Source organism: Kogia breviceps, chromosome 16 (assembly GCF_026419965.1).
Source record: "Kogia breviceps isolate mKogBre1 chromosome 16, mKogBre1 haplotype 1, whole genome shotgun sequence".
Lineage (NCBI taxonomy): Eukaryota > Metazoa > Chordata > Mammalia > Artiodactyla > Physeteridae > Kogia > Kogia breviceps.
Window position 1 is genome coordinate 67,539,506 of NC_081325.1, and position 26,966 is coordinate 67,566,471.

Genomic DNA, 26,966 nt, shown 5'->3' on the forward strand with positions numbered 1-26,966 from the left:
CGCATCACAAGACAGTTTTGGGAAATGAATCTCTTCTGTGAAACCACGATGTGAACTCAGTTTCTCTCTGTTGCTGCCGCGGGCGAATCGACATGAACTGTACGTCAGTTTCTCTGAAAGTGTGGCCAAGCCCTGCCCCCGGTGGCCGTGCGACCAGCCGGTTGGTTACTAAACGCCCCCGCACCTCTGTTAATTCCCGTGTCAGCGCGACTGCAGTGCTTGCTTGGCTGGCGTTGTTTTCGGGATGAGCACTGGTTTGCGGAGAGTGCCCGGAGCCCCGCAGGGACGCTCTGAGTGACAACCCCCATCATCCTCATCTCCGTGCCCACTGCTACCCATTTTATAATTTACAGCAAGACACGTGCTGTTCCAGAAGAGAGCAGAGCCTGGTGGGAACACGCGAAGATAAAACGCCTCCCTTTCAAGACCACGCTACACGAGCCTGACCCGCCAGATTCTTGCAGCACGTGCCTTTCAAGCTGTAGCTGTTCAGGATGAGGGCTGTCACATCTTTCTTGTCCCTCTGGGTTGAGAGCACAGTCCTTTGGGTGGTTGAGTTTGTTAAGTGGTTCATCATTTATCAAAGAGATGAAAACATTCGGTCCACGGTATCGGCGGAGTATACACGGTGTGCGAGCCTTGTTCCAGGGACGGGGGGCCCGACTTTCACGGGAACAGACACGATGATTAAATAAACAGGGAAAATACCAGATAATGGTAAGAGCCTTTAGGTAATGGAAGTGGATGATGTGACAGAAGGTGATTGGTGACGGCTTTACAGTGCCTGGTCTCGGATGCTTGGGCTGAGAAAGCGACAAGGATCTGTCGGTCATTTTCGGAGGAAGAGCTTTCCAGGTAGAAGGGCTGGTGAGGCAGTGCCCAAGGCAGAAACAAGCTCCAGACGTTCAGATACCTAAAAGAGGGCTCGCCTGGCAGGGACATCGAGGGCGAAGTGCCTTGAGGTGGGGCAGAGGCCCGATAACACGTCGTGTTGAGAGACTGGTTGCCATAGATACCGAGGAGAGGATGGCAGGAAGAGATGGCAGTCACCCAGGCCAGGGTGATGGCGGCAACGGAGGTGGTAGGAGTGGAAATGGAGAAAACACATGCGTTTGGGGCACGTGCTGGAGGCGGGGCCGATTTGAATTTGTGACGGGTTGTGGGTGGAGGCTGAGGGCGAAGGGGTGCTTAAGGTTTTGACCTAAGCCGCAGCTAGATGGATGGGTAGCAACTAGAACGGGAAGGGGTGGAGGGAAGTAGGGGACTGGGGAGGGTGGAGAGTCAGGAGTTTGGTTCTGCCAGATCACGTTTGAGGTCCCCGCCGGACATCCCGGGGCCGCGTCAGGAGGGGCACCAGATACACGACGGTGCGATTCCAGAAAGAGAGGAAGGCGAAGGCGCTTCCCGTGGCTTCACGTGTTCTGAATGAGTCACCGCTGATGGTTCACCTCCACTTTCACCCCTCAGATGAACGAAGCGGCTGAGTGGCTGGGAACCGCAGAGGCTGTCAATCTTCCGGGGACCGCGTGCCTCGGCCGGGGCGCTTCCCGCCGAGAAGGGGCGGCTGGGGCCGCCGCCCGAGCTCCAAGCTGCCGGCACCAGTCGCATCTTCATGCGGTGTCCTTATTGGGGCTACCGTGTCTCAGCTTCTGGGGCTGGTGTTCCTGTTGTTGGAACGTATGTTGCTCGAAGCTCGGAATGTTGAAAGGAATCTGAAGGCCAGTCCGGCCGTTGGACAGTAGCTGCCTTTTCCACCCGCATCTCACTGGGCCTTCATCCTGCTTAGGAAGTTGGCGGCATAAATTACCACGGCCCCCCAGTCCTTTCTCCCCGTTCTACTTTGCGATGAGTTTTGCACCTTTTCAGTTTTTGTGACTCATCCTCCCTAGGGATTTGTGATTTTCTGCCATTCTGGTCCTTGTTAGAAAATTCCAGACAACTTGTGACCGTCAAGCCGTGTGTGTGCCTGGTATTTTGCCAGCTGTTCTGACCGATCTGATAAAGTCCTCAAGGGACACAAGCTCAGCTGGACGTAGCAGGTTTGGGGGGTCTGTTGTCGCTGTTTTCTGGCTCCCAGTGTTAACTGACATTTTAGAAATCTTTTCCGAGGAGAGAATTCCTTTGGCTCCGGGGTGATAAAATTGATGGGAAGTGTAGAAGCTCCCCGTGGCTTTCCGCTTTGTCACAAGGTATGCCGGGAAGGCTACTTCCCAGATCCAAAATGTTGTTCTCCCGCACTCTCAAATTTCCTAGTCGAGCAGAAATTTCAGGATGGGACCGTTGAGATGCCAGGCAGTTTTCTATGGCAGATGGTGAGAGAGGGAGGGTTTGGGAGAAGCCCTATATGGACACTGCTTCATAGGCGAGGGAGGCGCAGAAAAGAGGGAGACAGACGGAAATGGGCCCGCAGTTCAGCAGACTTTAAGTGACTCGAGCTGCAGCTAATTCTTCGGGCCTCCAGGAATAGCTTTCGGCTTCCTATTTATATAGATCGAAGATTAAATTGCACTTTGCTGTTAAACAAGAAGCTGAATTCCTTTCTATTTATTGAACTACACTCTCACTGGAGCTCTTGTCCTGCTGACAGCAGGGCTCAGGCATCTAGAAGGAGAAAAGTACGGATTCCGAGGTGCAAGTTGAAAACCGCTTGGGGGAGGGGTCTTTGGAAAAGGAGTCAGCAGCCTTTCTTCTGGCAGAGCCCGGAATCACTTGGCTGTGCTGGTGAGGTCAGACGTACTCCAAGAGCGTCGCATCTGACGTGGGATCCAGTTTCTACTTGGCTGTGTTCTTAAAGGTGCGGGGGACCTATCAGAATTTGCTGCTCTGTGGGGCCTGCTGCAGTATTGTCTTTTGGCTGGCAGAGACGTCGCACTGTACACTGAAGAAGGAAAGAAAGATGAAGAGCTCCGGATGAAATAAATTGAAACAGGCATGTTTAAACCATGGCATCAAGATGGGTGTGATTTCCTCCCCTGAGGTCCCTGGAAGTGACAGCCCTCTGATTGGCCCGGCCGCTGTCATTGCCTCCCTCCTCACATCCATCCTTCCGCCAAGGAGAGTTGATTCCGCTTTGAGCCCTTCATGTGAATTTGATTGGAGGTGCTTCGGTTTCGAATGCAAAAGGTGCTGTGGAAGTTCTAAAGTTAGCCCTGCAGCCAGCGTGTGGGACTTACAGCTGTCTTTACGAGAAGATGAGACGGTACCCAGGAAGGTCTTTCTCAGATTACAAGGGCCTTAGCACAAGTCAGTAATCAGGGAGTGACAAAGTCCTCCTGCAGTTGGCAGCGGGGCACTCGTCTTCTGTCTAAATAGGTGAGCTCTCGGAACCCAGCGCCGTCTCGCCACCCACAGGGGACCCTCCCCAGAGGCCCCGAAGCCTGTCGGACCCTGACCCTGAGTCTGTCCCTAGACACATCATCCTGTGTCTGAATTGGTAGCTGTTACCACATTCGGAACATCATGCTTTTAAAACATACATTCTGGGCTCCCCTGGTGGCGCAGTGGTTGAGAGTCCGCCTGCCGATGCAGGGGACGCGGGTTCGTGCCCCGGTCCGGGAAGATCCCACGTGCCGCGGAGCGGCTGGGCCCGTGAGCCATGGCCGCTGAGCCTGCGTGTCCGGAGCCTGCGCTCCGCAACGGGAGAGGCCACAGCGGTGAGAGGCCCACGTACAGCAAAAAAAAAATTTAAAAATAAGTAAAACATACATTCTTCCTACATAGGTAAAAATTAACCACACAGATAAGAATTAAAGCCTGTCGTTCTAAGTGTTGGCTTCAAGAAACAATAACCACTGCCAAATCCAGAGGTACAATTAGTACCACATCTTCCCATATAAACCTATGTGCTGACGTTGTGATTACTTTATATGCTCTGCCATTCTCTACTTTGACTTTTCAGGGAGAGAGACAGAGACAGGGAGAGATAAAAGACAGTGAATGAATGGATGAATGAATAAACATTGCATTGGAGGGGGGTGGATAAAGGTCAACTGTTGTCAACTAGTGGATCTGTGGGTGTTTTTTGGTTTTTTTTTTTTTTTTTTTTCTGGTTACAGAATGCCTCTGTAGTTCTTTAGTTCTTAATCATGGAATTTTCTAAACAACTTAAAGGGGATTCATTTTTCTTTAAAAAAAAATTGTTAACGTATACTGAATGTTTTCATTCTGGTCACTATGCTTTCCATGTATTATCTCATTTAATTCTGAAGGCCACTTCTATGGTTAGTCGTGTTCAAAGCCCTTTTTAAAAAAAATTAAAAAGAACCCTTTGTTATTACAAAAGTAATCAATGGGGCTTCCCTGGTGGCGCAGTGGTTGAGAGTCCGCCTGCCGATGCAGGGGACACGGGTTCGTGCCCCGGTCCGGGAGGATCCCACATGCCGCGGAGCGGCTGGGCCCGTGAGCTATGGCCGCTGGGCCTGCGCGTCCGGAGCCTGTGCTCCGCGACGGGAGAGGCCACAACGGTGAGAGGCCCGCATACCGCAAAAAAAAAAAAAAAAAAAAAAAAAAGTAATCAATGTACAGTGTAGAAGGAATATACAGGTAAACAAGACCAAGCAGATAAAACTACTGTGTTCTTGCTGCCCAGAGCTGAGCGTTGTTAACATAGCAGTGAGAGAGCCTTTCTGATTTTTTCTGTGCATAGACATGTACTGTTCATCTCATCTGATACCCTGGCCGTACTCACATGTCCTGCTTTGTTCCCCAGATGTCATTTATATCTGCTCATCTAACGTGAAATTCACTGTAGGACCACGTTGTATCTGGTTGTTATGCCCTTTGGACCTCTTAATCTAGCAGAGCCTCTTTTTTTCTCTTCCTGATATACCATCTTGTCGAAGAAACTGAACCGGTCATACTGGAAAATAGCTCACCTGCTAAATTTGTCTGGTTGCTTCCTGTTTAGCTTATTCCTCTATCTTCTGTATTTCCTGCAAACTAGACCTTAGTTCTAAAGGATACAAGTTAAACATTCTTGGCTAGAATCCCATCCTAAGTGATGCCGTGTGTTTCCTGTTTCATTAGTGATGCTGAGATTGATGACTGAGGTAAGGGTGGTGACATTCTGACCTTTCCGTTGTGAAGGAAAGTCATATGACTTTGTATGCAAATGTCCAAACTCCTAAGTGGTTTTTATACTGATTAACAATCCTTGCCAAGTCAATAATTTCTTTAGAGGTATGGGATGAGGGTTTTATAATTGTGTTATTTGTCGGTGTTCTTCTGTAAAGTAGAACTTTGCCTCATCTACTTAGATTGTCTGTATATCCTGAAACACCCTTCCTACTGGAGAGGTAGATTACATGCCCACGTTTTTGCCTTGGGTTACCAGTTTCTAAAAAAGAATTTCTTGAATAGACTCCTCAAATGGTGATACATTCTATTTTTTCTGCTTTCTATTTTTATGACTATTATAATGGACTCATAAAGTTTTATTGGTTCCATGTGTTTCAGTTCACTTTAATCATTCTTTATTGCTACTCAAGTTGTCACAACTTTGGCCAGTGGAAGCCCCTTCAAGGTTTTTTTCCCCCCTTTTAATATAACCCAATTATATTTGCAAGCTGCCTTTCTCTCTGGCATAACTAGATCTTCCAGCTTGCTTTGTACTTTCCTCCGCCCCACACCGGGAACCTCGCATTTCTGCAAGGTCCTACGTCTGTATCCTTCTCATGGGTAATTGTGTGAGAGCCAGAATCTGGTTGCTAAAGGTTGCTGCCGAAGTGACGCTCCTCCTAGACAGTGGGCAAAACTAGCAAATATCTTTCTGAAAAATCTATGCGTTCATATTGATATTGTCAAATCGATTTTAACGTCGCCCTGTTTTTACTTCATTTCTTTGATTTATACTTTTTTTCTTCCACCAGAAATGTTACTTGCTTTGTTCTACTTCATAAAGGAAAGAATTTTTAAATACCTTAAATTGATTTTTAAAGATCTGGCAACTGAGGCTTATGGAAGAAGCTGAGTGACTTATTACACCACAAACAAAGACACTCTTGTGTTTCCAATTCCATTGGCAAGGCTTTTCCTAACCATGATAGCCTACTGTTATTGTCTGAGCCATAAAGCCATTTTTTTTAGTATATTTGACTGATCTGTGAAAAAATGTTAAATGTGTGCTATACCCTGCAAAAATAGATAGGGTGGTAAGTTACAGTCTTAATTACTTATGGCTGTATCTCTCCATATAAAATGAAATGCATTACTCATTGTGTGGAAAGATTGCCGCATATGTCTGCCGGTGCTTTAAGGGAGGTGTGAATATTTACACTGCAGCCAGTAGCAGCGGGAATTCATCCCTCCTGTGCAGACTTTCTTGTTCTTTGGTGTATGTACCTTCCTTTAGGTCCTCACGGTGTGGGCAAGTTGCCAGTGAGCAAAGTGACCCTGACTTTGTTGCCAGACCTTCCCACCCTCTTTGCTTGACACCCATCTCTACGTATATGACACCCATCTCTCTTTGTATTCGCAGGTACCTATTTGCTCTGCAGGTGAAGCAGGACCTGGCTCAAGGCAGGCTGACGTGTAGTGACACCAGCGCTGCCCTCTTGATCTCACACATTGTGCAATGTAAGTTCTGTTGGTTTCCTTCAGAAAGCACGTGGGAAGTAACACAGTGATCTGCTTGGTGGGGAGAAAAATGACATCCACTGAAAGCAATAGTGTCGTTGTCTTACACTGCAATTAGCTTGAAACCCAAGGGGTGGGAAACAGTACTCCTAACTTCGTGTATATATACTCTATCCCCCGCCAAACGCTGACCCGGGAATTTTGTGATCTGGAGTTTGTCTACTCTTTCTAAGGACTACGCATTTGTTGAAAACTCAGTTGACTCAAAGGAGAAGCTTGGATACGCGGTGGCAAAGTAGACTCAACTTGTTCTGTCCTGTTCGTGGATTTAATATTCATCACTGAATGTGGCACATTAGCCTTCAGACATAAAACTGTCAAAGATTTCCCTTCTTGTATTCTGCCGGAGAGTTCAGTAAGCCGAAACACATGGAGCTGGACGGAGCCCAAGTTATGCTTGAAGCTAGATATTTTAACTTTCTTCCTCTAGACACAGGATAAGTTACATTGTGCTCCTTCTAAGGCTTCCTGACTGCTCACCTGGGCATTTCTTTTGTCCTCGTCGAGGCAGAAGTTACTTGAGATGGAATGTACGCATTATGTTTCAGGAAGGAAATGATGTATATAGACCAAGGTCAACATATAAAAGCACTAGTATAAAAAAAATCGTGCTAGCATATCATTCTAAAATTTCCATTGTATACAAAGTAGTCCCATATAATCAGCCCCATCCTGTCCGGATAACTGCCCAGTTAACAGGCTTTCCACAGGTTTGTAGGAAGGGTCACTCCCCGTAGTCAACAAATTACCTTAGTCCAAAAATGATGAGGTGTTTCTTGAGACCATGCCTATCTTATTTTTTGAGCATGGCCATTGTTGAATATCTGCCAGACTTCGTAGATGGATGTTTTCTTATTAATTTGAAAAAATGACGTGAGGAAGAAAACACAGGCCAAAAAAAAAAAGTAGGTAAACTTTTAAAACTTTACTGTGTTCCAGTTCTGTGTATATTATCTCATTTAATTCTTATAACAACGCTGTGAGCTCGGTACTGTTATCCCCATTTTAAAATGAGGAAGCTTTGGCACAGAAAGTTACATAACTTGCCTTTCCCGTGTTTGGTCTTCTCTCTCCTTACGGTGACAGTGGACAGAGGAGGGCTTTGAATCAGGCAGACCTCGTTTCTGTTAGTTGATTGTTCACCCTGGCAAGCTCCTAAGCCTCCAGCCTCTCTTTCCTTTGGAACAGGGGGATAATAGAATCTGTTTCATAACAGAAGAAAATGAAATGATAGTATCAATATTCAGCATATGTTAGGTGTTCAATAAATATACCCTCCTTTCTTTATCCTCACTCACCTAGGGCCCTCCCTTTCCAAACAATGGGAAATTTTGACATAGAGCTTCCTTACTGGAATAGCACCTTCAGCCAAGGTCTCTGACCCTGGGCCTTTGGTGAGAGAAGAGAAATTTAGTCAGCTCTTCCTGATGCCATTCAGTCTTGTAGCCCCTTCCTCCTAAGGCCCTTCCTTTTTAAAGAAAGAGTGAATCTTCCTTTTTAAATACGGAGTGAATCTTGCTTGCATACATGGGCAGTGGAGGGTCACGGGAGTCCAGAAAACCACGTGCTTGGTCTGACGGACCCCTCACCCCCAGACACCAACAAGGGGCTCAAGATCCTCTGGGCATCTTGAGTTCTCCAAAGGAAATGAAATAGGTGGGTTCAGAAGTATTCCTGCTATTTCTATACTCTGTGATATGCAGTTGCGTGACACACTGTTTCTATACTCTTATGCTTGCAAAGCCCCATTTCTGTATTTTGAAGCATCCTGTACATTCTGTCATGGAAGGCGATGTTTCAGAGTCCTCTGTGAGTGGTGTGTTCATTTAAATTATCGGTAGTTATTGACGTCATCAGTAAGGTAGGAGGGGTCAACTCATCTCCCTTCTGCAGAAGCGATATTAATGCTGATGGAAAATTATCTCTAGTGAGCTATATTTTCCTCTCCTCTGTTATCTATACACGCAATCTGATTTTTTAAAAAAATGGCCTCCCGGGCTTCCCTGGTGGCGCAGTGGTTGAGAATCCGCCTGCCGATGCAGGAGACACGGGTTCGTGCCCTGGTCCGGGAAGATCCCACATGCCGCGGAGCAACTAAGCCCGTGAGCCATGGCCGCTGGGCCTGCGCGTCCGGAGCCTGTGCTCCGCAACGGGAGAGGCCACAACAGTGAGAGGCCCACATACAGCAAAAAAAAAAAAAAAAAAAAATGGCCTCCCTTTCACTTGAATTCATGGAGTCATCTTTCACATTGTTTCACATTGTTCACAATCTTTCACATTGTTTTCATTGGTTCCGCTGGCCTTAGATATCCCCTGTATATATTTCAGACTTTTCATACTCTCTAGCTGATTATGCATAGACCACGTGGGGCAAGCTGATGAAGAGAAGAATCAAACACTGTCTGGGCCTGACGTAACAGAGGAGGCACGGTGGGGCGACATTTCTGCAGGTCGCGTGCGCGTCCATCCTGAGGGCTGTGCCTGACAGAACAAGTTTGTGCGAGCGCACCCTCGTGAGACCTCTCACAGGATTTGCGTGGCGGGGGGGGGGGGTGGGTGTTCTTATTTTTTTGCCAAGAGTAGACTGCTAAGGAATTTAGTATACACATCAGCTACTATGCCACCTTTAATGAAAAAATAGTCATATCTTGCACACTTAAAATTCTCAGACGCTCCAGACGTAAGGAGGTGCCTATTTCCATGTTTCCAAGAAGATAGCATGTGGGAGAAGGTGGATTTCACAGTTGTGTGTTCCCCTTGCATTTTAGGAGTTGAAAAGCAAGTGACTCCGAGGAAAAGACAGCTTAGGCATGTATTGACCCTGATGCCAGAGGAAAAACTGGAATTCTTAGCTGGTTTCTATTGAATTATGGAAAAGGCTCTGTTATAAAATCCATATGTTAAGGAACCCAAACTTAAAACTCGTAAGAAATTTAGGAGTTAGGTGAGTCCCCTCTCCCTCCCACCATACGCAGTCCGTCTTCATTATTTGCAGATTTCAAGTTTGCAAATTCACCTGCTCTCTCAAACTTATTTGTAAGCCCAGAATCAGCACTGTGGGCGCTTTCACGGTTACTCGCAGGCATGCGCAAGAGGGTATAAAAACTTCGAGTCGCCCCTCCCTCACCTCCCCAGTGGAGGTCGGAGGAGGTGATGCTCTGCCTTGTGGTTTCAGCTGTCATGCTGGAAACAAGTGTCCTTTTTGTGATCTCTTTGGAGCCACGCTTTTTGCATTTCTGTGCCTTTTGTTGATTTCCCTGTTTTAAATGGGCCCCAGGCATCGTTGCTGAAGTGCTGTGTAGTGTTCCTGAGTGCAGGGAGGTTTCCATGTGCCTCACGGAGAAAGTAAACACGGGTGTTTACGGGTGTAGATAAGCTTCGTTCAGACGGGAGTTACCGTGCTGCTGGCCATGGGTCCAGTGTTAACGAGTCAACAAGGTACATAAAACGGGACGTCTTTCAACAGAAACACACAGAATACAAGGTTAGTTGGTGAAAATATTTCAAGGGTCTCGCAGGAACCTAGCCCTGTATTTCCCCCGGGGATGATGGTTTAATCTTCACTAATTCGACGTGCGCGGGGACTTGATGCAACAGCACTACCGTGAATGAGGAGATACGAGCTGTGCTTTCTCGAGGCCGGACAGGAGGAAGTGCAGAAAAAACGGTTTCACCATCGCCATGGCAAACCAGTGAGGCTGACAGTATGGCCACTCCTGCACAGTTTTCTGTGGTGGAGGGTGGCAGCTTTACTTAGGGAAGGTGAAATTTGTTCACAAAAATGCAACTAGGAAATCATGTTATTGATTTGCCATGGCAGTGAGGAGCTAGTGGGTGACTGATTCTTCCAGTGGCCCAGCTGGGGCCAAGCAACTATTCTCAGTAGCTGTGATTTATAGCAACATGTAGGTCACATCCTGCATGATTACTGGGGTGCGTTGCCCAAAGTGTGACAAGCTGCTTCACATGACAAAGTGAAAATTAGGCTTCACGGCAACGGTTTACTTACTTTTATTGTAAACAGTTGGACTCTGGTCATTTTCTTAAGCTTGTTACGCAGACTGTATGATAAAGGCATGCTGTTCCATCTGTATTAAACTGCTATAAACTGAGCTGGAGCTAGTGTTAAGGTACAATTATTAATTTAAAGCTCTATCCTTTAGTTTTCCAGATTAGAGCAATTTCGGGGACTTGAGAAAATCATGCATCCCCTTCCTTGTAGACTAAAAATTTGTAAGAATTTGCGATCTGATCTGTCATTTCTGACAGCACAACTACAGAAAATTTAAGACACTTGGATTTATGTTTACCAAAGTAGATTATGTGCGTTTACCCCTAGTTATAATCGTCTTTTCTCTCCATGATAAAGCATTTGGGATTTGCACTAATAATTGCTATACGTGTGTCTCCAAAGTTGATTTTGTCAAGCCCTGAAATTCTGGGGCTTATTGAGAAGTCAGAAGGCCTTAATCCACATATCTAGAATGTACTGCCTGAAGTAGAAGTGAACCCCTAGTTGGGGTGGGGAGGAAAGAAACAAACCGGGAACATGGATGGCTAAAGATGGATGATTCTGAAGTTTTCCTTCCAACTGGTAGAGATGAGAAAAAGCGGAAACTGTCATCTTACGTTGGCACAGTTGTTAAATGTGCCCTCACAGGCGCAGCTCCTCACATCTAGCCCTTAGGATACCTACCAGCTGGGATTGTCTTGTGTTGTCTGCTAGTTTTTCCGGTTTGCTAGTTGGGGAACAGTCCACTGGGAGTATAACAAATTGTGAAGTATTAATCATATGTGGCTGGTTTTTCTTTCTCTCTTTCTTTGTAGCTGAGATTGGGGACTTTGATGAAGCATCGGACAGAGAGCATTTGGCAAAAAATAAGTACATACCTCAGCAAGATGCTCTAGAAGACAAAATTGTGGAATTTCACCATAACCACATGTAAGTCTCCTTTGTTGCTTCCTACTTGCTTTGAGCTCCTCCTCTCTGTCCTTTGACATACGTGGATAGACACACACACACACGACTTACTGGGAAGAAATATACAAAGGGTGAGGGAGGAGAGCACAGAGGCTCACTGAGTGTGGTTAGTTATCCTGGACTATTGGTAACACAGGTTACGCACTCAAGACCAGACCTCTGGGCTCCTTGCTTGCTTTCCTGTGAGACCAGAGTAGCACTGGAACTTAGGACACCCCATGCTTTGGAGTAAAAGGAAGAGTATAAGACCAAGTACCAGGAAATCGGGAAGGGGGACATGGTAACTAGGGACAGTATAAGAATATCGTGAAAATGGAGAACCTTTGTGCCATGTCCATTTTGGTTTTCTGTTTTGATCAATAAAATATTTTCAGGGCTTCCCTGGTGGCACAGTGGATAAGAATCTGCCTGCCAATGCAGGGGACACGGGTTCGACCCCTGGTCTGGGAAGGTCCCACATGCCGCGGAGCAATTAAGCCCATGTACCACAACTACTGAGCCTGCGCTCTAGAGCCCATGAGCCGCAACTACTGAGCCCACGAGCCACAACTGCTGAAGCTCACGTGCCTAGAGTCCGTGCTCTGCAACAAGAGAAGCCACCGCAATGAGAAGCCCGCTCACCGCAACTAGAGAAAGCCCGCGTGCAGCAATGAAGACCCAACACAGCCCTCCCAAAATAAATTAATTAAAAATAAATTTTTTTAAAAAATATATATATTTTCAAAGCATTCTCTGTGCCTTTTGTTTTTGTTGTTGTATTTCAAGGAAGGCACTTGAGTCTTAGTGATAGTTGCCTTGACAGAGTGTTGAACTTTGCAAGTTTAGGGCTATTGTAAGTGACTAGAAACTTGTTTCAACATGATCGTGTTTTGCTTTTATATGACCTTAAAGAAAACTCTTTGAGATTCAAAAAAACTGGCCGAGTTTGCGATAGACTTTTGGGGTTTTGTGTTACACAAGCAATAGAGCTTTTGTTCCAGTTGCTCAACTTTGGGTTATAATGAATGGGAGGCTGGATGTCATCCGATCGGGTAGCCCCATTGTTGGTGATGAAATGCCTTTTTATTTCCCCAGAGAAGATGCTTAATCTTGAATTCATAGACATGGAGAATTCAAATCTCCTGGCCTTTCTCTTGAATTTTTGTTTTGTCAGTGGACAAACACCAGCAGAATCGGATTTCCAGCTCCTGGAGATTGCCCGCAGGCTGGAGATGTACGGCATCCGATTGCACCCAGCTAAGGACCGGGAAGGCACTAAGATCAACCTGGCTGTGGCCAACACAGGGATTCTAGTGTTTCAGGTAAGAGCGTTTAGAACCAGCTCAGTTCCCTTGGTGTTGCAGAGATAAGCGTTGGCCCTTCAACTCTGATTCCATGTTGGGTGGTCCAGGCTAAGACCTCTGATAGTTATTTTTAGGTGAACAGGGAAAAACAAACCTCATCTCAGGGTTTCCTGTTTCTGTCCAGACCCTCAAACGTGCAGATTTGATTTCCTTTGCCTTGCTCTGGTTGGGGAATCCATGAGTGCAGATTTGTTTGCATTTATTGACTTTGTAGGAGCATAGAAATCCCTATCTCTCTGTTGACCTAACTTTGAACACAGTATAATGGAATCAAGATTTCAGATCCCCAATATAAACACCTTTTTCACACCTGCCCGTGATATTCATCTGATTTTTTTTTAACCTAATTTGGGTTCTTTTTTTTTTTTTTTAACCTGATTTGGGTTTTACCTAAGTTAGCTTGTTTGTGGTTTCACATTTACCTAACTTAGAAGATATAGCGGTTTTATAAATTCACAGAAGCTATGTCCATGTCCTGCTGTAATTTTGCAGCTACACACATACTGCCCTTGGACCCTTACCTGTGTTTTACGTAAGGACATAGCACTCTGCTCCCTGAAATGTGTGCACCCTTGACCACACTGCTACTGTACTGCTGTTGGTCAATGCATCCCTTTTTCTTGACAATTTCATTGAAGTACTATTGACATGCAGTTAAATGCACACACTTAAAGCATGCGGTTCTTAAATATGTATAAGTTCTTAAATATGTAGATCCCGTGAAACCATCAGTGAAATCAGGACAGTGAACTACTCATCACTCCAAAGGTTTCCTCAAGACTTTTCTCTTTTTTTATGTTGAAATCGTTGGTTCACAATATTATACTAGTTTCAGGTACATGACATAGTGATGGAATAGTTTATAGGTTGTACTGCATTTAAAGTTGTTATAAAATATTGCCTAGTAATAAACTATAATGGAAAATAATTTTTAAAAAACTATAGATGTTTACATATATATATAAATATATATATAACAATCATTTTTCTGTACACCTGAAACTTACCCAGTATTGTAAATCAACTATACTTCAATTAAAAAAAAAAAGATTCCTAATTTAAAAGAGATATATATATATATCTATATATAGCCTAGATTCCCTGTGCTGTACAATATATCCCTCAAGCCTTTCTCTTTTAAACAAAAGTGGGTAATCTGTGCTTTGGTTGCTTTGGTTTCAAAGGGCTATGAAGAAAGCATCTGCTTTTCTCATGAAATAGGGTCAGATTTCACCCAGTTTTGAAGGTGTAAATACGTGCATGGCCTAGAACTCTTTTTTTTTTTTTGAGCTTCGCCAGATTGGGTTACACTTCCCCCTTCGTATTTTACCAAAGTAACCCCAGTGATTCTTTGCTCCTGTATCAGATGTTTATGACGGACACTAATTACCAAAGGTTCGTGTCCCAAGAGAAGTTGAAGTTGGGTTTCCTGTGGGACGCTAGGAAGTGGCATTTTGTGAGCAGCGTGGTATTTGAGGAGGTGACTGTCCCTAATACTCACTGGCCTGCAGAAATAATCTAGGCGCCCCTGACGAGAGAGACAACAGTAAAACAATGTGGTTGCCAGTCCTAGCGTGCCACTTCAAACTTAAAACCCTTAAACATTTCTAAAGATCATAGTCGGGGAAAGAAGTGCCTCACAACTGAATCAATTTGCTCGGATTGTGTTTGAGACCCTTGACGTGTTGAGAATCGCTCTGTAACGCCATCGTACACGAGGACTGTATCTTTTTTTTTTTTTTTTTTGTGGTACGCGGGCCTCTCACTGTTGTGGCCTCTCCCATTGCGGAGCGTAGGCTCCGGACGCGCAGGCTCAGCGGCCACGGCTCACGGGCCCAGCCGCTCCGCGGCACGTGGGATCTTCCCGGACCGGGGCACGAACCCGCGTCCCCTGCATCGGCAGGCGGACTCCCAACCACTGCGCCACCAGGGAAGCCCGAGGACTGTATCTTGAAATTAATCTTCTTGCCTGTGCCTGATTGCTCCAAGTTAAACAAATGGTTCTGGTGTTCACATGGGCTCGAGGATTTCTAATTCCAGTTGAGAGGACGGGACAGATAGGAGCTGGTATCTGGTGTCTCCCCCAGTCCCACCTGGCGATCAAAGATGAAGATGTGTGTGTCCCTCTCGGGGACTGTTCTCTGGCCTCAGAGACACCCGGAGCGGGGGTGGGGGTGGGTGTCTCCCCTACCCGGCCCTGCTTGTGCTGTTGGAAGCAGAGCAGGGTGGACAGAGCGGGTGATCGCTAACCGCTGTGTTGCTTCTGTGGCTGTACCAACGGCTGCTGGTTGTTACGGCACAAGCCCGGGAATCGCATTCTGCTGCAGTAACCGTGTGATTTCGGACAAATTAAAATCTAGCCATGCTGCGGTTTCCACAGTGTAGAATGAAGATAATAAATCCAGCTCCCTGGGTTTCGTGTCAGGCTTCACAAGATAAGGGCTGCAGAGGACTTGGGACAGCGCCTGGCGCTCGGCCCGTGATGGTCGCCAGTAGTGGTGGTGGTTGTCATGGTGTTTATTTTTATTTATCTTTCTCCGTATCAGCCCCTCCGCCGGCCTCTTCTCTCCCTGGAGGCAGACTTAATTTGAAGGCCAGATCATATAATTAGTGAGAAACAATGATCCAGGAAGGGAATGAGGGTCATCCCACAGTCGCGGAGCCCAGGAATTCTCCAGCAACAGGCATGCTTAGGAACGGTAGAACGTCAGCCCTCCTTTCAGCTCCCCTTGTCGTTCATTTCCCGGCTCACTGGCCGATACCTTTCTTCCCAGGGTTTTACGAAGATCAATGCCTTCAACTGGGCAAAGGTGCGGAAGCTGAGCTTCAAGAGGAAGCGCTTTCTCATCAAGCTCCGCCCAGATGTGAACGTAAGTGCCTCTCGGGGAGGAGACCAGCGAGCCCCCTTGGGGTGGGGCGGGTCCCGCTAGGGCGCAGGTGGAACCCATGGCCGGCAGCTCTCCGGGTGTCTGCCAGTCTGTACGGTGTATCCAGTCCTCCGCAGCTGTCATCAGCAGTAGACAGAGGGCGCAGGTGTGTGCCCAGGGAGGGGTCACTTCGCTGTGCACCTACGGGCCGCCCCCTCCCGTGCAGTCGCCGTGTCTCCAGCCTCGGCTACCTCGACACCCCGGTCAGCATCCTGCCGTGTGCTCCAGGTCTGCCCCTCCCCACCCGGGGGCGGTCCTGCCGTTGTCCCCACCCCCTGACCGCGCACCCTCACGAGCTGACCCGGCCCCTCCCTCTAAAGATGTCGCTCGCATGGCGCTGGGTCAGAGAAGGAAGAAAGGGTTCTCTCCACCCACCCTAAAAATAGGGATGGAGGGGCGACAGAGTGCTGACGTCCCCAGCCAGAACTGGAGTGCTTTTTCCCATGGAGGGAGAAAAAGATTATAAATGGCAGTCTAGGTGTATAGTAATTTGGTTACATTATGGATGAAACAGGTTTTTATGGCCTGATTTGGGAAGCAGGCACCCACTGGAAGTTGTTTTCTGTGAGAAGACGTGTTTTGAGTCCAAAAGACTGTGTGCTGCAGCACGACTTGTCTGTAAGTTGAGACTGCGCTACCGAGAACCGTGAGGTTCTCCCAAAATGGCTGGAACCGCTGAGAACCTTAAGGGCTGTGGTAACATTTGTTTACATACCATGGTCACTTAAATTGAGAGCATTCAGTCTGGAAGTAGAAAATTACCATATCCCCTTTCCCAAATCAAAGGACATGAATTTTTCAGCCTTGGGTGATACTTCAGTGCTCCAGAAAAAATGCTCATTTTCTGTATGGTCCCTGGGGCCACCCGGAGGCTGGAGCCATATGCTTTTTGATGGAGAAGAGGCTTCAGCACACTCTTCAACGTTGGCATGAACCATGGGGGAGAAAACAGAGAGAAGAAATGTGTTTCAGTTATTTTAAGGAGGCAGAAGAGGCATCTCAGTACTCGGGTATTTTTTCAAGAAGGAAATGCAAGCCAAGTAAACAGAACTTGTTTATGATTTCTGTCAAAGGAAATGTTTTAACTTCTGAGTATCCCCATTTTCTGTTTATTCCTCTAAGGAATTAAGTGGGGAGGAAAATGGTTGAACGATGAGGACTGTATTTCATCATGAGGAACAAATGTATTTTACTAAATAATGTGGATTTCTGGTCATGCTGTAATAAAATACACAATTGAAATTTTATTGGACAAATTAGTTTTCTGCCCCCTTTCCCATATTGTAACTGAATGTCTATGGGTAATGGAAACAACCAAAGTGTTATTTTCTCTTTCTAGAGCTCATACCAGGATACCTTGGAATTCCTAATGGCCAGTCGGGATTTTTGCAAATCCTTCTGGAAAATCTGTGTTGAACATCATGCCTTTTTTAGACTTTTTGAAGAGCCCAAACCAAAGCCAAAGCCTGTTCTCTTTAGCCGAGGGTCATCGTTTCGGTTCAGGTAAGGATTCTGCTTCACATCTCTACGTTTGCCCTGTGCACTTTCCCCGGGACTTTCCTCGGGAAAGTGGGCTTCCAAGAGCTTTGGCTGATGGCATGTTTGCTCGGTCACCGTAGAAGGCTCCTGGTAGCCCCTTGCTGTGTTCGGTTTGCACGTTAGGTAGCCACAAGGCAGTCTACCCAGCCACCGACAACTCCTAGTGGAACTCTTCTAATTCAGGAAGGATTTCCTTTCTCTGTAGAAGCAGAAGCACCTTGTGAACACTTGCTGTAGCTTCACCGAATGCTATTTAGACCTGCCCATCACTGGTTCCATTTCTCACTCATTCTTTCAGCCAGTCTTTGAGTGTCTACTGCATGTCAGATTCTGCTCTTCAGTGTTGGGGGTGTTCAGTGAACAGAACTATCCCTGCCTTCATGAAGTATACAGGCTCTTGGGATGGCTGCTTAATAATCAAACACAGAATGGTTAAGTTGTTGAGTTCATTGAACTTTTTCGGTCGTGTATAAGGGAAATAGCAAGAGACAGGATGGGCGCAAAAGCACAGTCTCTCTTGGGACCGCTTTCATCCCGGGCTAGCGGAGCCAACGCCCGCGTGTCCCGGCTGTGGGCAGAGGGAGGCGGCGATGGCGGCGTGCTGTGCCGAGTGTGCAATGAGAACGCCTCGCTGTCCTCTCCGCCCCTCTCGTGGTCTTCATTGCAGTGGCCGGACTCAGAAGCAGGTTCTCGACTATGTCAAAGAAGGAGGACATAAGAAGGTGCAGTTTGAAAGGTAAGAGAAATGTCAGTGCCACTTGCGGTTTGAGAGGAGTCGTTCTCTGCAGGCAGCGGTGCCCTGCGGCTAAGCATCGCTCCCCCCAGGCCCGGTGAGCTAGAGAATAGCTGCCGCCCAGTCAGTCTCGGCCGCTTCAGTGTTAGGAACAGCTGAGGCCCGGGGGACACTTAACTCCAGGGTGAGAGGACGCCAGCAGAGGGCAGGGACGCAAGAGGAACAGGAGCTGACAGAGGGGGTCAAGCGCTGTAAAAACCTGCTCACCGGTGAGTCCTTAAATATTTGGGGATTTAAATTGGAAGTATTTCTGTAAACTTTTTTTTTTTTTTTAATTGGAAAAATTGCAGATGCTTTTCTTTAGTTTTGGTTTTTTTGTTTTGTTTTTGCGGTGCGCGGGCCTCGCACCGTTGTGGCCTCTCCCGTCGCGGAGCACAGGCTCCGGACGCGCAGGCTCGGCGGCCACGGCTCACGGGCCCAGCCGCGCCGCGGCACGTGGGATCTTCCCGGACCGGGGCACGAACCCGCGTCCCCTGCATCGGCAGGCGGACTCTCAACCACTGCGCCACCGGGGAAGCCCTAGTTTGTTTTTTTTTAATTAATTTTTATTGGAGTGTAGTTGATTTACAATGTTGTGTTAGTTTCTGTTGTACAGCAAAGTGAATCAGTTATACATATATCCACTCTTTTTTAGATTCTGTTCCCATGAGTACTGAGGCGAGTTCTGTAAGCTTTTTAATTCAGTAACGTTTGATTGAAGAGAAACAGGATTTATTAGTGTTGTTAGCGAATGCCGATAGCTCTTATTGTATGCCAGGCACTGTGCCAAGCCCTTTAGACATAGGAACTCATGGAGTCTTCATACCTGCTCTGTGAGGTCCATGCTCTTTTATTTCCTTTTTAAAGATGGAGACATGGCAGCTCAAAGATGTTGAGTAACTCGCCCAGGTCTCAGAGCTGGTAAGTGGGCCCTGGTCATCCAACTCCAGAGCTCACTGCCCTTCAGCACTGCTCAGCCCAGAGGGACTAAAAGAAAAGGGTAAAGGGGTGAAGGGATGGTGCGCCAATGACTGTTTAGTTGCAAGTGTTTGTTTCAGTGGTTTTCTTTTTTCACTTTAACACATTTAAAAATTACAGTAAAGCACAGAGAATACAGCAAACACCCGTGTTCCTAGTACTTAGAATTAACTAGTAACATTTTCACATTGGTTTCTGGGATTTTATTTCTTCCTCTCTTATCTGCAGCTATTGTGGTTACAGATGTAGTGAAAACCCCCTTTAACCAACAGCCTTCATTATTTCCCTCCTTCCCTATCCAGAGGCAACAACTACCTAATTCATGTTACTTCTATTAGAAATATTCATGCACCCAAAAAGAGTAGGCAGGATTGCTCTGGGGGTGTCCTTTTTCTTGTATATAATCAGTATTACGTTGTACATAATCGTGCATCTTGCTTTTAAAACCTACCCTGATTTTGAGATCTATCTTAAGCATTTTATGGTATTGTGAAAGTACTACCTTTTAGCTATCTGATTCCCTGTTGATAAACATTCAGGTTGTTTGGTGTTTTGTTCTGCTTTTTCTGAAACAAATGTGCTGCCTTGACCATCCTCGTATGGTTCTCCTGATGGAGACCTGGGGTCATTTTTTCCTCCCCGTATATAGACATGTAACGTCCAGAAGGTTACTTGGATGCTTATCTAGATGTAGCAAACCCCAACGTTCTCTGGGACGATGCACGTGTAATCTTTTGAGGGTCGTGTAAGAAGTGGTCTGCCTCTCCCTGACTCAGAATGTGGGTGCTCCAGAGCCTTGGTGGGTGAATTTGGAGTATTCTGAGGAAAAGCTGGAGGGACATTGGAGTTTCATCTCTGTACTTATGCCGTTTCTTGTGTTTGAGTGCCTGAAAAGTTTCTCGTGCTTGTCCCCTGGGAAGTTGGGGACAGACACACTCAGGGAAGGAACAGATTAAAGGGAAGGTGATGGTGGCATTAAAAACCAGTTTCTTCTACTGTGGAGCCTATAAATTCATCCCTGGGGCAGGGCCTTTTCTCTGAACTGAGCGCTGTGAAGGAGTCGCTCGTTAGTGGCAGAGGCCTCTGGTAGAGAACTGATCTAGAAAATCATTACCCAAAGCACACAGATTGATTGCATATTGTTAGGCCAGGGCTTGCCATCCAGAGTGTACTCGGGCCCAGCCAACTTCTCCCTCCCAGTGACAGTTCCCGTAACTAGAGAGTTAGCGTTCGGTGGTCGTGAGCTCCCAACCAGCTGGACCACTGCAGCAGGAGGTGGGAATGCTGAGAACTTGCAAGGCTGAAGCAACCCCCGCATCCTACAAGTGATACAGAAAGGGTGACTGGGTCTGTCTCTCCAGGGAGCATTTATCCAAACTACTTTGGCTGCCTTCACTACTGAGGCAATGCCTAATGCCGTTATTTTTCATGTAAAACCAATTAAAAAAAAAAAAAGAAAGAAAGAAACCAATTCACCTAACTTTAGTTCTCTCTTGTGTGATTTCTCCCAGGAAACACAGCAAGATTCATTCCATCAGGAGCCTTGCTACGCAGCCTACGGAGCCGAACTCAGAAGTGCCAAAACAAGTCAGTGATGGTGATAGTCACTATTAGAGCTGTTTTCCGCCACACGTCCTCTGCTGAGGACTGGGTTTCCTAGTCTGCTGTGTTCTCCTTCCTCCTTCCACTTCGGGGTGTTTTCTGGAGGAGAGTCTAGCCGTGTGCCTTGGCTCTGACGCAGGCTCTGTGCTTCTCGCCCTGGCCTGTAGCCTTTCCCCTCCTCCCCCTCCATGCCCTCGCCCCCGGGGAAGTTTGCTCTGTTGGCCTCAACTCAGCTTAGGGCTGGGACCATCCAGAGCCAGAGCGGAGCCCACCCTCCAGCTGAACGGCTGCGCTTGTGTGAAGAGATCGGGATGTAGCTCGCGGGTGACGGGTGTAGCTCCCCTTGGCTGCCAAGGTCAGAACCTCGCGCCTGCGCAGGACCGGCCGATGCGTTCCCAGGGCTCATGTTGCAGAGCGGCGACCTCAGTTGGCAACGAGACACGCCGTCACTCTTGGCTCTGAGGGTGGCCAGAGCTCGTTTTCCCTGGAGTCGGTCTCTGGAGGAGCTTTCAGGGTTTTCTCTACAAGAGAATAAGAACTTTGTGGGGAAGGAACGTGAAGGCAATTTCAGTGTGTGAACCCAGAGAGCCTGTAAGCTGCTCATCCTGCCCTCAGGCATCGGAACAAAGACGCGTTTTGTCATGTGTCTGAAATCCGTGTCAACTCGCCTTTGGAGGTCCGCGGTGCCTCTCCTCCCCCCCCCCGCCCCCACCCCCCCAGGAAGTCAGTCCCCTGTGGGCCGCAAGGACCATCTTGTTCCATAGAAACTTTGGACGCCCAAGAGGAGACCTGCCGGTCCTGGAAAGCAGAGGCACCGCCTCAGCTGTGCTGCCAGGGACCCTGCGCTGCCGGCTTCCACACCCTGAAAGAACGTTCTGGATCCTGACCAGACAGCCTCGGGAATGCCCGATTCCTGACAGGGTGCTTTGTTCTGAGACCGGGGAGGGCAGGCTTTCTCTGGCAATCCTCGGCCACTCGATGCTTCAGGAGGTGCCGTTAGGTTGGACTGCGCGTCTCTGTCTCTTTCAGCTGCGGTGTAACCTCTCCCTTTTCTCTTCGTCTCCCCCCCTCCCCCTTGTCTTGCCCACCCCCGCCCCACCCAGGCTCAGCAGAGTGCCAGCCTTACCTTTGGAGAAGGTGCTGCGTCCCCGGGCGGCCAGAGCTGCCAGCCGGGAAGGGACCCGACCGCCTTGGCCGAGGAGCGCGGGCCACAGCGCAACCCCACTCCGCAGAGGAGCCCGGCGGGGAGCACGAAGGCAGACGGGGCCGGCAGGGCGGAGACGGAGGAAGAGGAGGAGGTCGTTAAGGACAGGACCCAGCAGAGTAGACCTCGGCCCCCGCAGCCAAGCACAGGTCCAGCATCCAGGGCTGCCCAAGGCAGCAGCACTTCCATTCCTTTCATTGACTGCAGTGACGTAGACAGTGAATACGACCTCCTCAGGGAACAAGCGTCTCGGTCACGGTCCCAAACAAATGACAACTATGAGGGTGATTTGACCAGTGGTGTTTATCTGCTGTCCAGGGATGAGAGGCAAATAGAGGCTAGGCACAGGGCTTCCCCTCCCTCTGGGAAGTCCTCCTGGCCTCCTTCCAAAGAATTCCGTGATGATGAGTCAGCAGACATCACCTTTGACATGAGTGGGAGCCCCAGACTCCCAAGACATAGCTCTCTGATAGACGAGATGTTCAGGGCCTCAGGCAGTCACAGTCCCCTGGCCACCCCCTTGTCTCCCAGCAGCAGAAGTTCAAGTCCAAGTATGAGCTGGGACAGGACCGGGTCTCAAGGCTATGTTTCCGAAAACGCACCTGACTATAGAGAGGGAAGTGTGGGAGGAGATCCTCTCCCAAGCCAGGGTCCTCATTATGAAGACGGTTCCCCCATCTTACAAAGGCCACACTTGAGGAATCTGAGATATAATAAGTCAGAGACAGATCCACTCATTCTTAGCCAGGTAGCATCAACCCCGAAGGCAGTGGATAGGCTTGATGGCCATGGAAAGGGAGGCCTGGCCGGCCCGGCCGCTTCGGAAGGTAGAACGCTGGCTAATGGTACACCTCTCGTGGGTCCATCCTCAAGGATCCCCGTGGCGCAGTCAGCGTGTGCCACTGGCAAGGCAGCCCAGCTGGCACCCCTGCAAATGACCGAGGGCTCCACCAGCAGTGGGACTGAATCCAGCGATTCAGACTCTGAACCGGTCAGCCCTCAGAGCCGGCCCCTCGTGTTTGGTAACCCAGCTGTGCTGAGTCCCCCCTCCGGCGTGAGGAGAAAGAAGTCCTTGGGTGGCCTGCCTTTGAACGAGGAGGGAGAGGAGTATGAGTGAGGAGACCAGAGGGCAGGTCTTCAAGGGTTGGAAACCTGGCGTCGTGCGTCCAGGGCTTCCCTGGAGATGATCTGTCCTAGTGACTTGTTAATTTTTAATCGACCTTTGTTAGAGGAGGTTTGGGGGCAGGCACATGTTTGGGTAGGGCACGCCTGGCCTCTGCAGTCTTTCAGAAGGACAGAATTTCACACATCATGACAAGTTACCAAGAGCTTGTTTCTCTTTCTGGCTGAAGGCTAGGAAGAAATCCTTTATCGTGAATCTGATCATGTGTATAGTGTGTTGTATTTACGTGGAAATTTTCTGTGTATCTTCAGCTGTGTACACAGATCACCCTCCCATCTGGTTGATTATTGGGACGAAAGTATCACTGAGATCCCAGGAAAGGTGTGGGTTTTCCTTTGAACCCCGTCCTTAAAAGGAGGGCTGCTTTGCTGTGCCTCATAAAGTGAGGAATTGACAAAATTCAAGGCCAAATGTAAGTTGGTTGCTAGTTGAAATGAAGTGTTGTTGAAATATTAGTTAATAAGACTAGTGAATATTTTAATTGGAAGCACTTGGGATTACTTCTTCTTTGCAGACTCCCTATGAAAGGATATAAACCTTCGTGAACTGTAATCGACATGAGATGGCTGGTTTGGTTTGGGTTTGCTTTCATGGGTCAGACGTTGGTTACGGTTGAAGAAGGTGTTGAAGAGCTCTGGCCGTCAGAGCCTCTTGGTGAAACAAAGAGATGCTGCTTAGTAACAATGCAGGGAGAAGTAAGACCTCGCAGGGTAGGTACTGTTGGCACCAGGAGGCTAGCGGACTCAATGCCTGCCTTTGAATCGCGCACAGCGCCGAGAAGGGCTGTTTCCCAGTCTCGTTTCCCTTGGTGGATTTTAACGCACATTCTTAATATTCACACGCTCAGGAACAGTGACTTCTGGCTGCTTCTCTGTGCAGGAAAAAAGAAAGTAGAAGTAGTGAGAGGTGTGGTTTCTTTTGAAATCTTACCATCTATACCAGTGCCTTTCACCCCGCGTTTCTGCATTTCAGATGGAAAAGCCTGGTTTGAACTTGCATTGCTTCTCAGCCTTAGCTGCACTTTGGAATCACCTGGCACATTTTTTAAAAAATTGGTATTGCCTGAGCCCTGACCCTAGAAATTTGGATCAAATTGGTCTGGAGTGCCCCTTGGGGTCCCCAGATGGCTCTGCTAGGCTTCCAGGGTCATTTCTCAGCCAGGCACTCTTGCCTTCTAGAATCTAGTGGAATGTGATGGAAGTGTCGGCTGCAATGTTGGCTTGCTTGCAGAATAAGAAAAGCATCAGCAATGAAATGCTTTTCTTCATGCCTGCTCTTTGGTACTTTTTAGTCTTTGGTACTTTTTTTTTTTTTTTTTTAAAGATAAATTGTAGAATAATAATTTTAGATCCTAAGTAACTACAAAATTATTGAAAAGAGTTGTAATGACGATCCAGTGCTAACGTGCCGCCGTGCGAGTGGCCTTATTAAAACTCATCGTGTGGCTTTGTCATGGGGAGGAGCTCAGCAAGTTTAGGAAACTGAGTAGAATTTGGCCACAGCCTTGAACAAGCAGAAATACTGACAGACCCTGTGGTTCACACGTGACTGTCTGTCCACACGAATGTCGAGAAGCTGATTTTAAAGTTTCTGAAAACTTAACCCATTTTTACACACACTTTTGCTTTATCTTCCCAGTCATTTGATTCAGTGCAGGGTTGATGCATCAAGCTGATTATTGGATAGCTGGAAAGACGTTCACTGAAGTAGTCTAGTCATCTTTTGCTTTAATTAGGTTTACATGTCTAAGGGTCACAGAATTTTGAAGCCAGAAGGGACCTTGGAGGTCACCTAGGTTAAACCTTTATTTATGGATGAGAAACCTTGTTCTGACAAAGGGAAGAGACTTCCCGTAGTCCTACAGCCGTTGCATGACCAAGCTAAAGCCAGAACCTTGGTCTCTGGACTTCAGGGTTTTACTCTACGTGACAGCTTGATGCACTAGGACCTTTTGGATTCAGTATTTGATATTTTGAGACTCTTGTATGGATTAAGAATTAAAATCATATGGAGATCAGGAATCATGTAGACTTAGGTTATTACAGTCCATGTTAGGTAGGAAGATCTACTGCTTTTTACATTGTGGGGTTTTTGCAGTTATAACCCGTTTTTGCATATTCTGTTTTGAGCTTAGAGAAAGATGTCAATTTGCTATATAAAAAAGTAGCCAAACGTGAGTTAAGCAGAGTCACGTGTGGAATCTGTGGTTTATTTGTGAAGGTGGTGTGTGTTCGCATGAGTTTTCTTTTTACCTCTAATCACACAGCGGTCTGATCACGAAATGTGAATGAGCAAAAGGTATTAACTTGGCTGGCTTAGAATGTGAATCAGCAGATGTAAACCCCCAAAGCAAAACATATTCCAGTAATTATTTTGTTTTGCTTTTCCCCCGAAGAGATGATTTTTTTATCCGAAGTGTTTCAGAAGCAACTGGTCAACGGTGGTGAACCCGGTTCTATATGGACGGGATTTTCCGCTTTTAGGGTCAGTGGTAGAGTTGTTCCCCGCTTTGGTTTTGTAGCAGCCAAGCAGCTCAGTTTCTGCTTCTCAGTCAGTCTTTGTGAGAGTGGCAATTTTGGTGTGATTAACGGTGCTTAAAAGAAAGGTGGGGGTGGGGTGGGGGGGGTGGGGCAGGTGTGTAGTTTTTTCAAAAGCCACGTATTCTGACGTGCTAGGAATATTCACTCATTGCCTCTGGGAGAGCTTTCCCTGCACTAGTAAAGAGAGCTGCTTGGGCTTCCCTGGTGGCGCAGTGGTTGAGAGTCCGCCTGCCGATGCAGGGGACGCGGGTTCGTGCCCCGGTCCGGGAAGATCCCACGTGCCGTGGAGCGGCTGGGCCCGTGAGCCATGGCCGCTGAGCCTGTGCGTCCGGAGCCTGTGCTCCGCAACGGGAGAGGCCACAGCAGTGAGAGGCCCGCATGCCGCCAAAAAAAAAAGAGAGCTGCTGAGTGAGTAAACCTAAGCATTCTTTGAGTCTGATGGTAGAGCCGGTTCACTGGGGCGAGGAGGTCAGAGGAAGCCGGCAGGCTGCATGCCACCCCCAGCGCCCCGCACCTTCCATGCCTTCTGCCTGCTGTGAGATCTGGCCCCCAAGTCCTTCCCTGGCCTCCGGAACCTCACTGTGGGGTGTAAGAAGGGCAGACACAGCCCTGAAGTTGAGCTAAGTGCCGGAAGCTCAGAGATGGGGTTGGGTGTGACCAATAGGCAGCAGAGATTAGAGAGCTGAGTTCTTTCAGACTTCCAATCAAAGGGTTTCCCAAGACCTTTTTTCTAAGGCAACAGCTAGTGTCGGGGTCGCCTTGCATCCATAAGGAAGCCTAGTCTTCAGATCGCGGCTGCTCCTGTGCAGTGATATCTTAAAGCCTTGGGTGGAACACAAAGCGAATATAGCAACAGAAATCTTCAAGCCACTCGGGGCTACTCTGGGGCCTCCGCGCATGAATATCTTTTGTTAGATAGCATTTCAAAACATGTAAATTATAGATGCTTTTGTGACTGATTTTTGTTGCTACTTGTTCGGGCAGCGTAAACGTGCAAGAAATTCTCGTAAAGAACTGCATTTAATGAGTTCCAGAACTTAGAGTGGATTGCCCCAGCTCCTTGAGCAGTCATCTGTATGCCATGATGCTATTTTATTAGACAGGCATTTAGCTAAAGGAAGTCTGTGAGCCAGATTCTTCTCCACATATGTGGTTCGTATTTGGAAATTTCTCACAGATTTATCTCACCAAATGGTGCTGCTGTGGCCTGCACTTAAAAATGTGAATCATTTCCATTTGATGCTCCAGAACTTCTTTGAAGATT

General features: G+C 47.6%; 1 protein-coding gene across 7 annotated transcripts in view; it reads left to right on the plus strand.

The window, feature by feature from the left end:
* The window catches only part of FARP1 (FERM, ARH/RhoGEF and pleckstrin domain protein 1), a 289,826-nt gene that overhangs the window by 208,244 nt on the left and 54,616 nt on the right, over window positions 1-26,966 (plus strand). For 4 of the 7 annotated variants that reach the window (XM_059042013.2, XM_059042014.2, XM_059042015.2 and 1 more), the window contains exons 6-14: window positions 6,476-6,573; window positions 11,461-11,575; window positions 12,768-12,915; window positions 15,732-15,827; window positions 17,224-17,387; window positions 18,091-18,159; window positions 19,063-19,116; window positions 20,685-20,760; window positions 21,879-22,128. In XM_059042013.2, the coding sequence (XP_058897996.1) occupies window positions 6,476-6,573; window positions 11,461-11,575; window positions 12,768-12,915; window positions 15,732-15,827; window positions 17,224-17,387; window positions 18,091-18,159; window positions 19,063-19,116; window positions 20,685-20,760; window positions 21,879-22,128 (1,070 nt within the window). The remainder of the gene's footprint in view (window positions 1-6,475; window positions 6,574-11,460; window positions 11,576-12,767; window positions 12,916-15,731; window positions 15,828-17,223; window positions 17,388-18,090; window positions 18,160-19,062; window positions 19,117-20,684; window positions 20,761-21,878; window positions 22,129-26,966) is intronic. The other 3 variants (XM_059042018.2, XM_067016604.1, XM_067016605.1) reach the window with 1 other exon arrangement.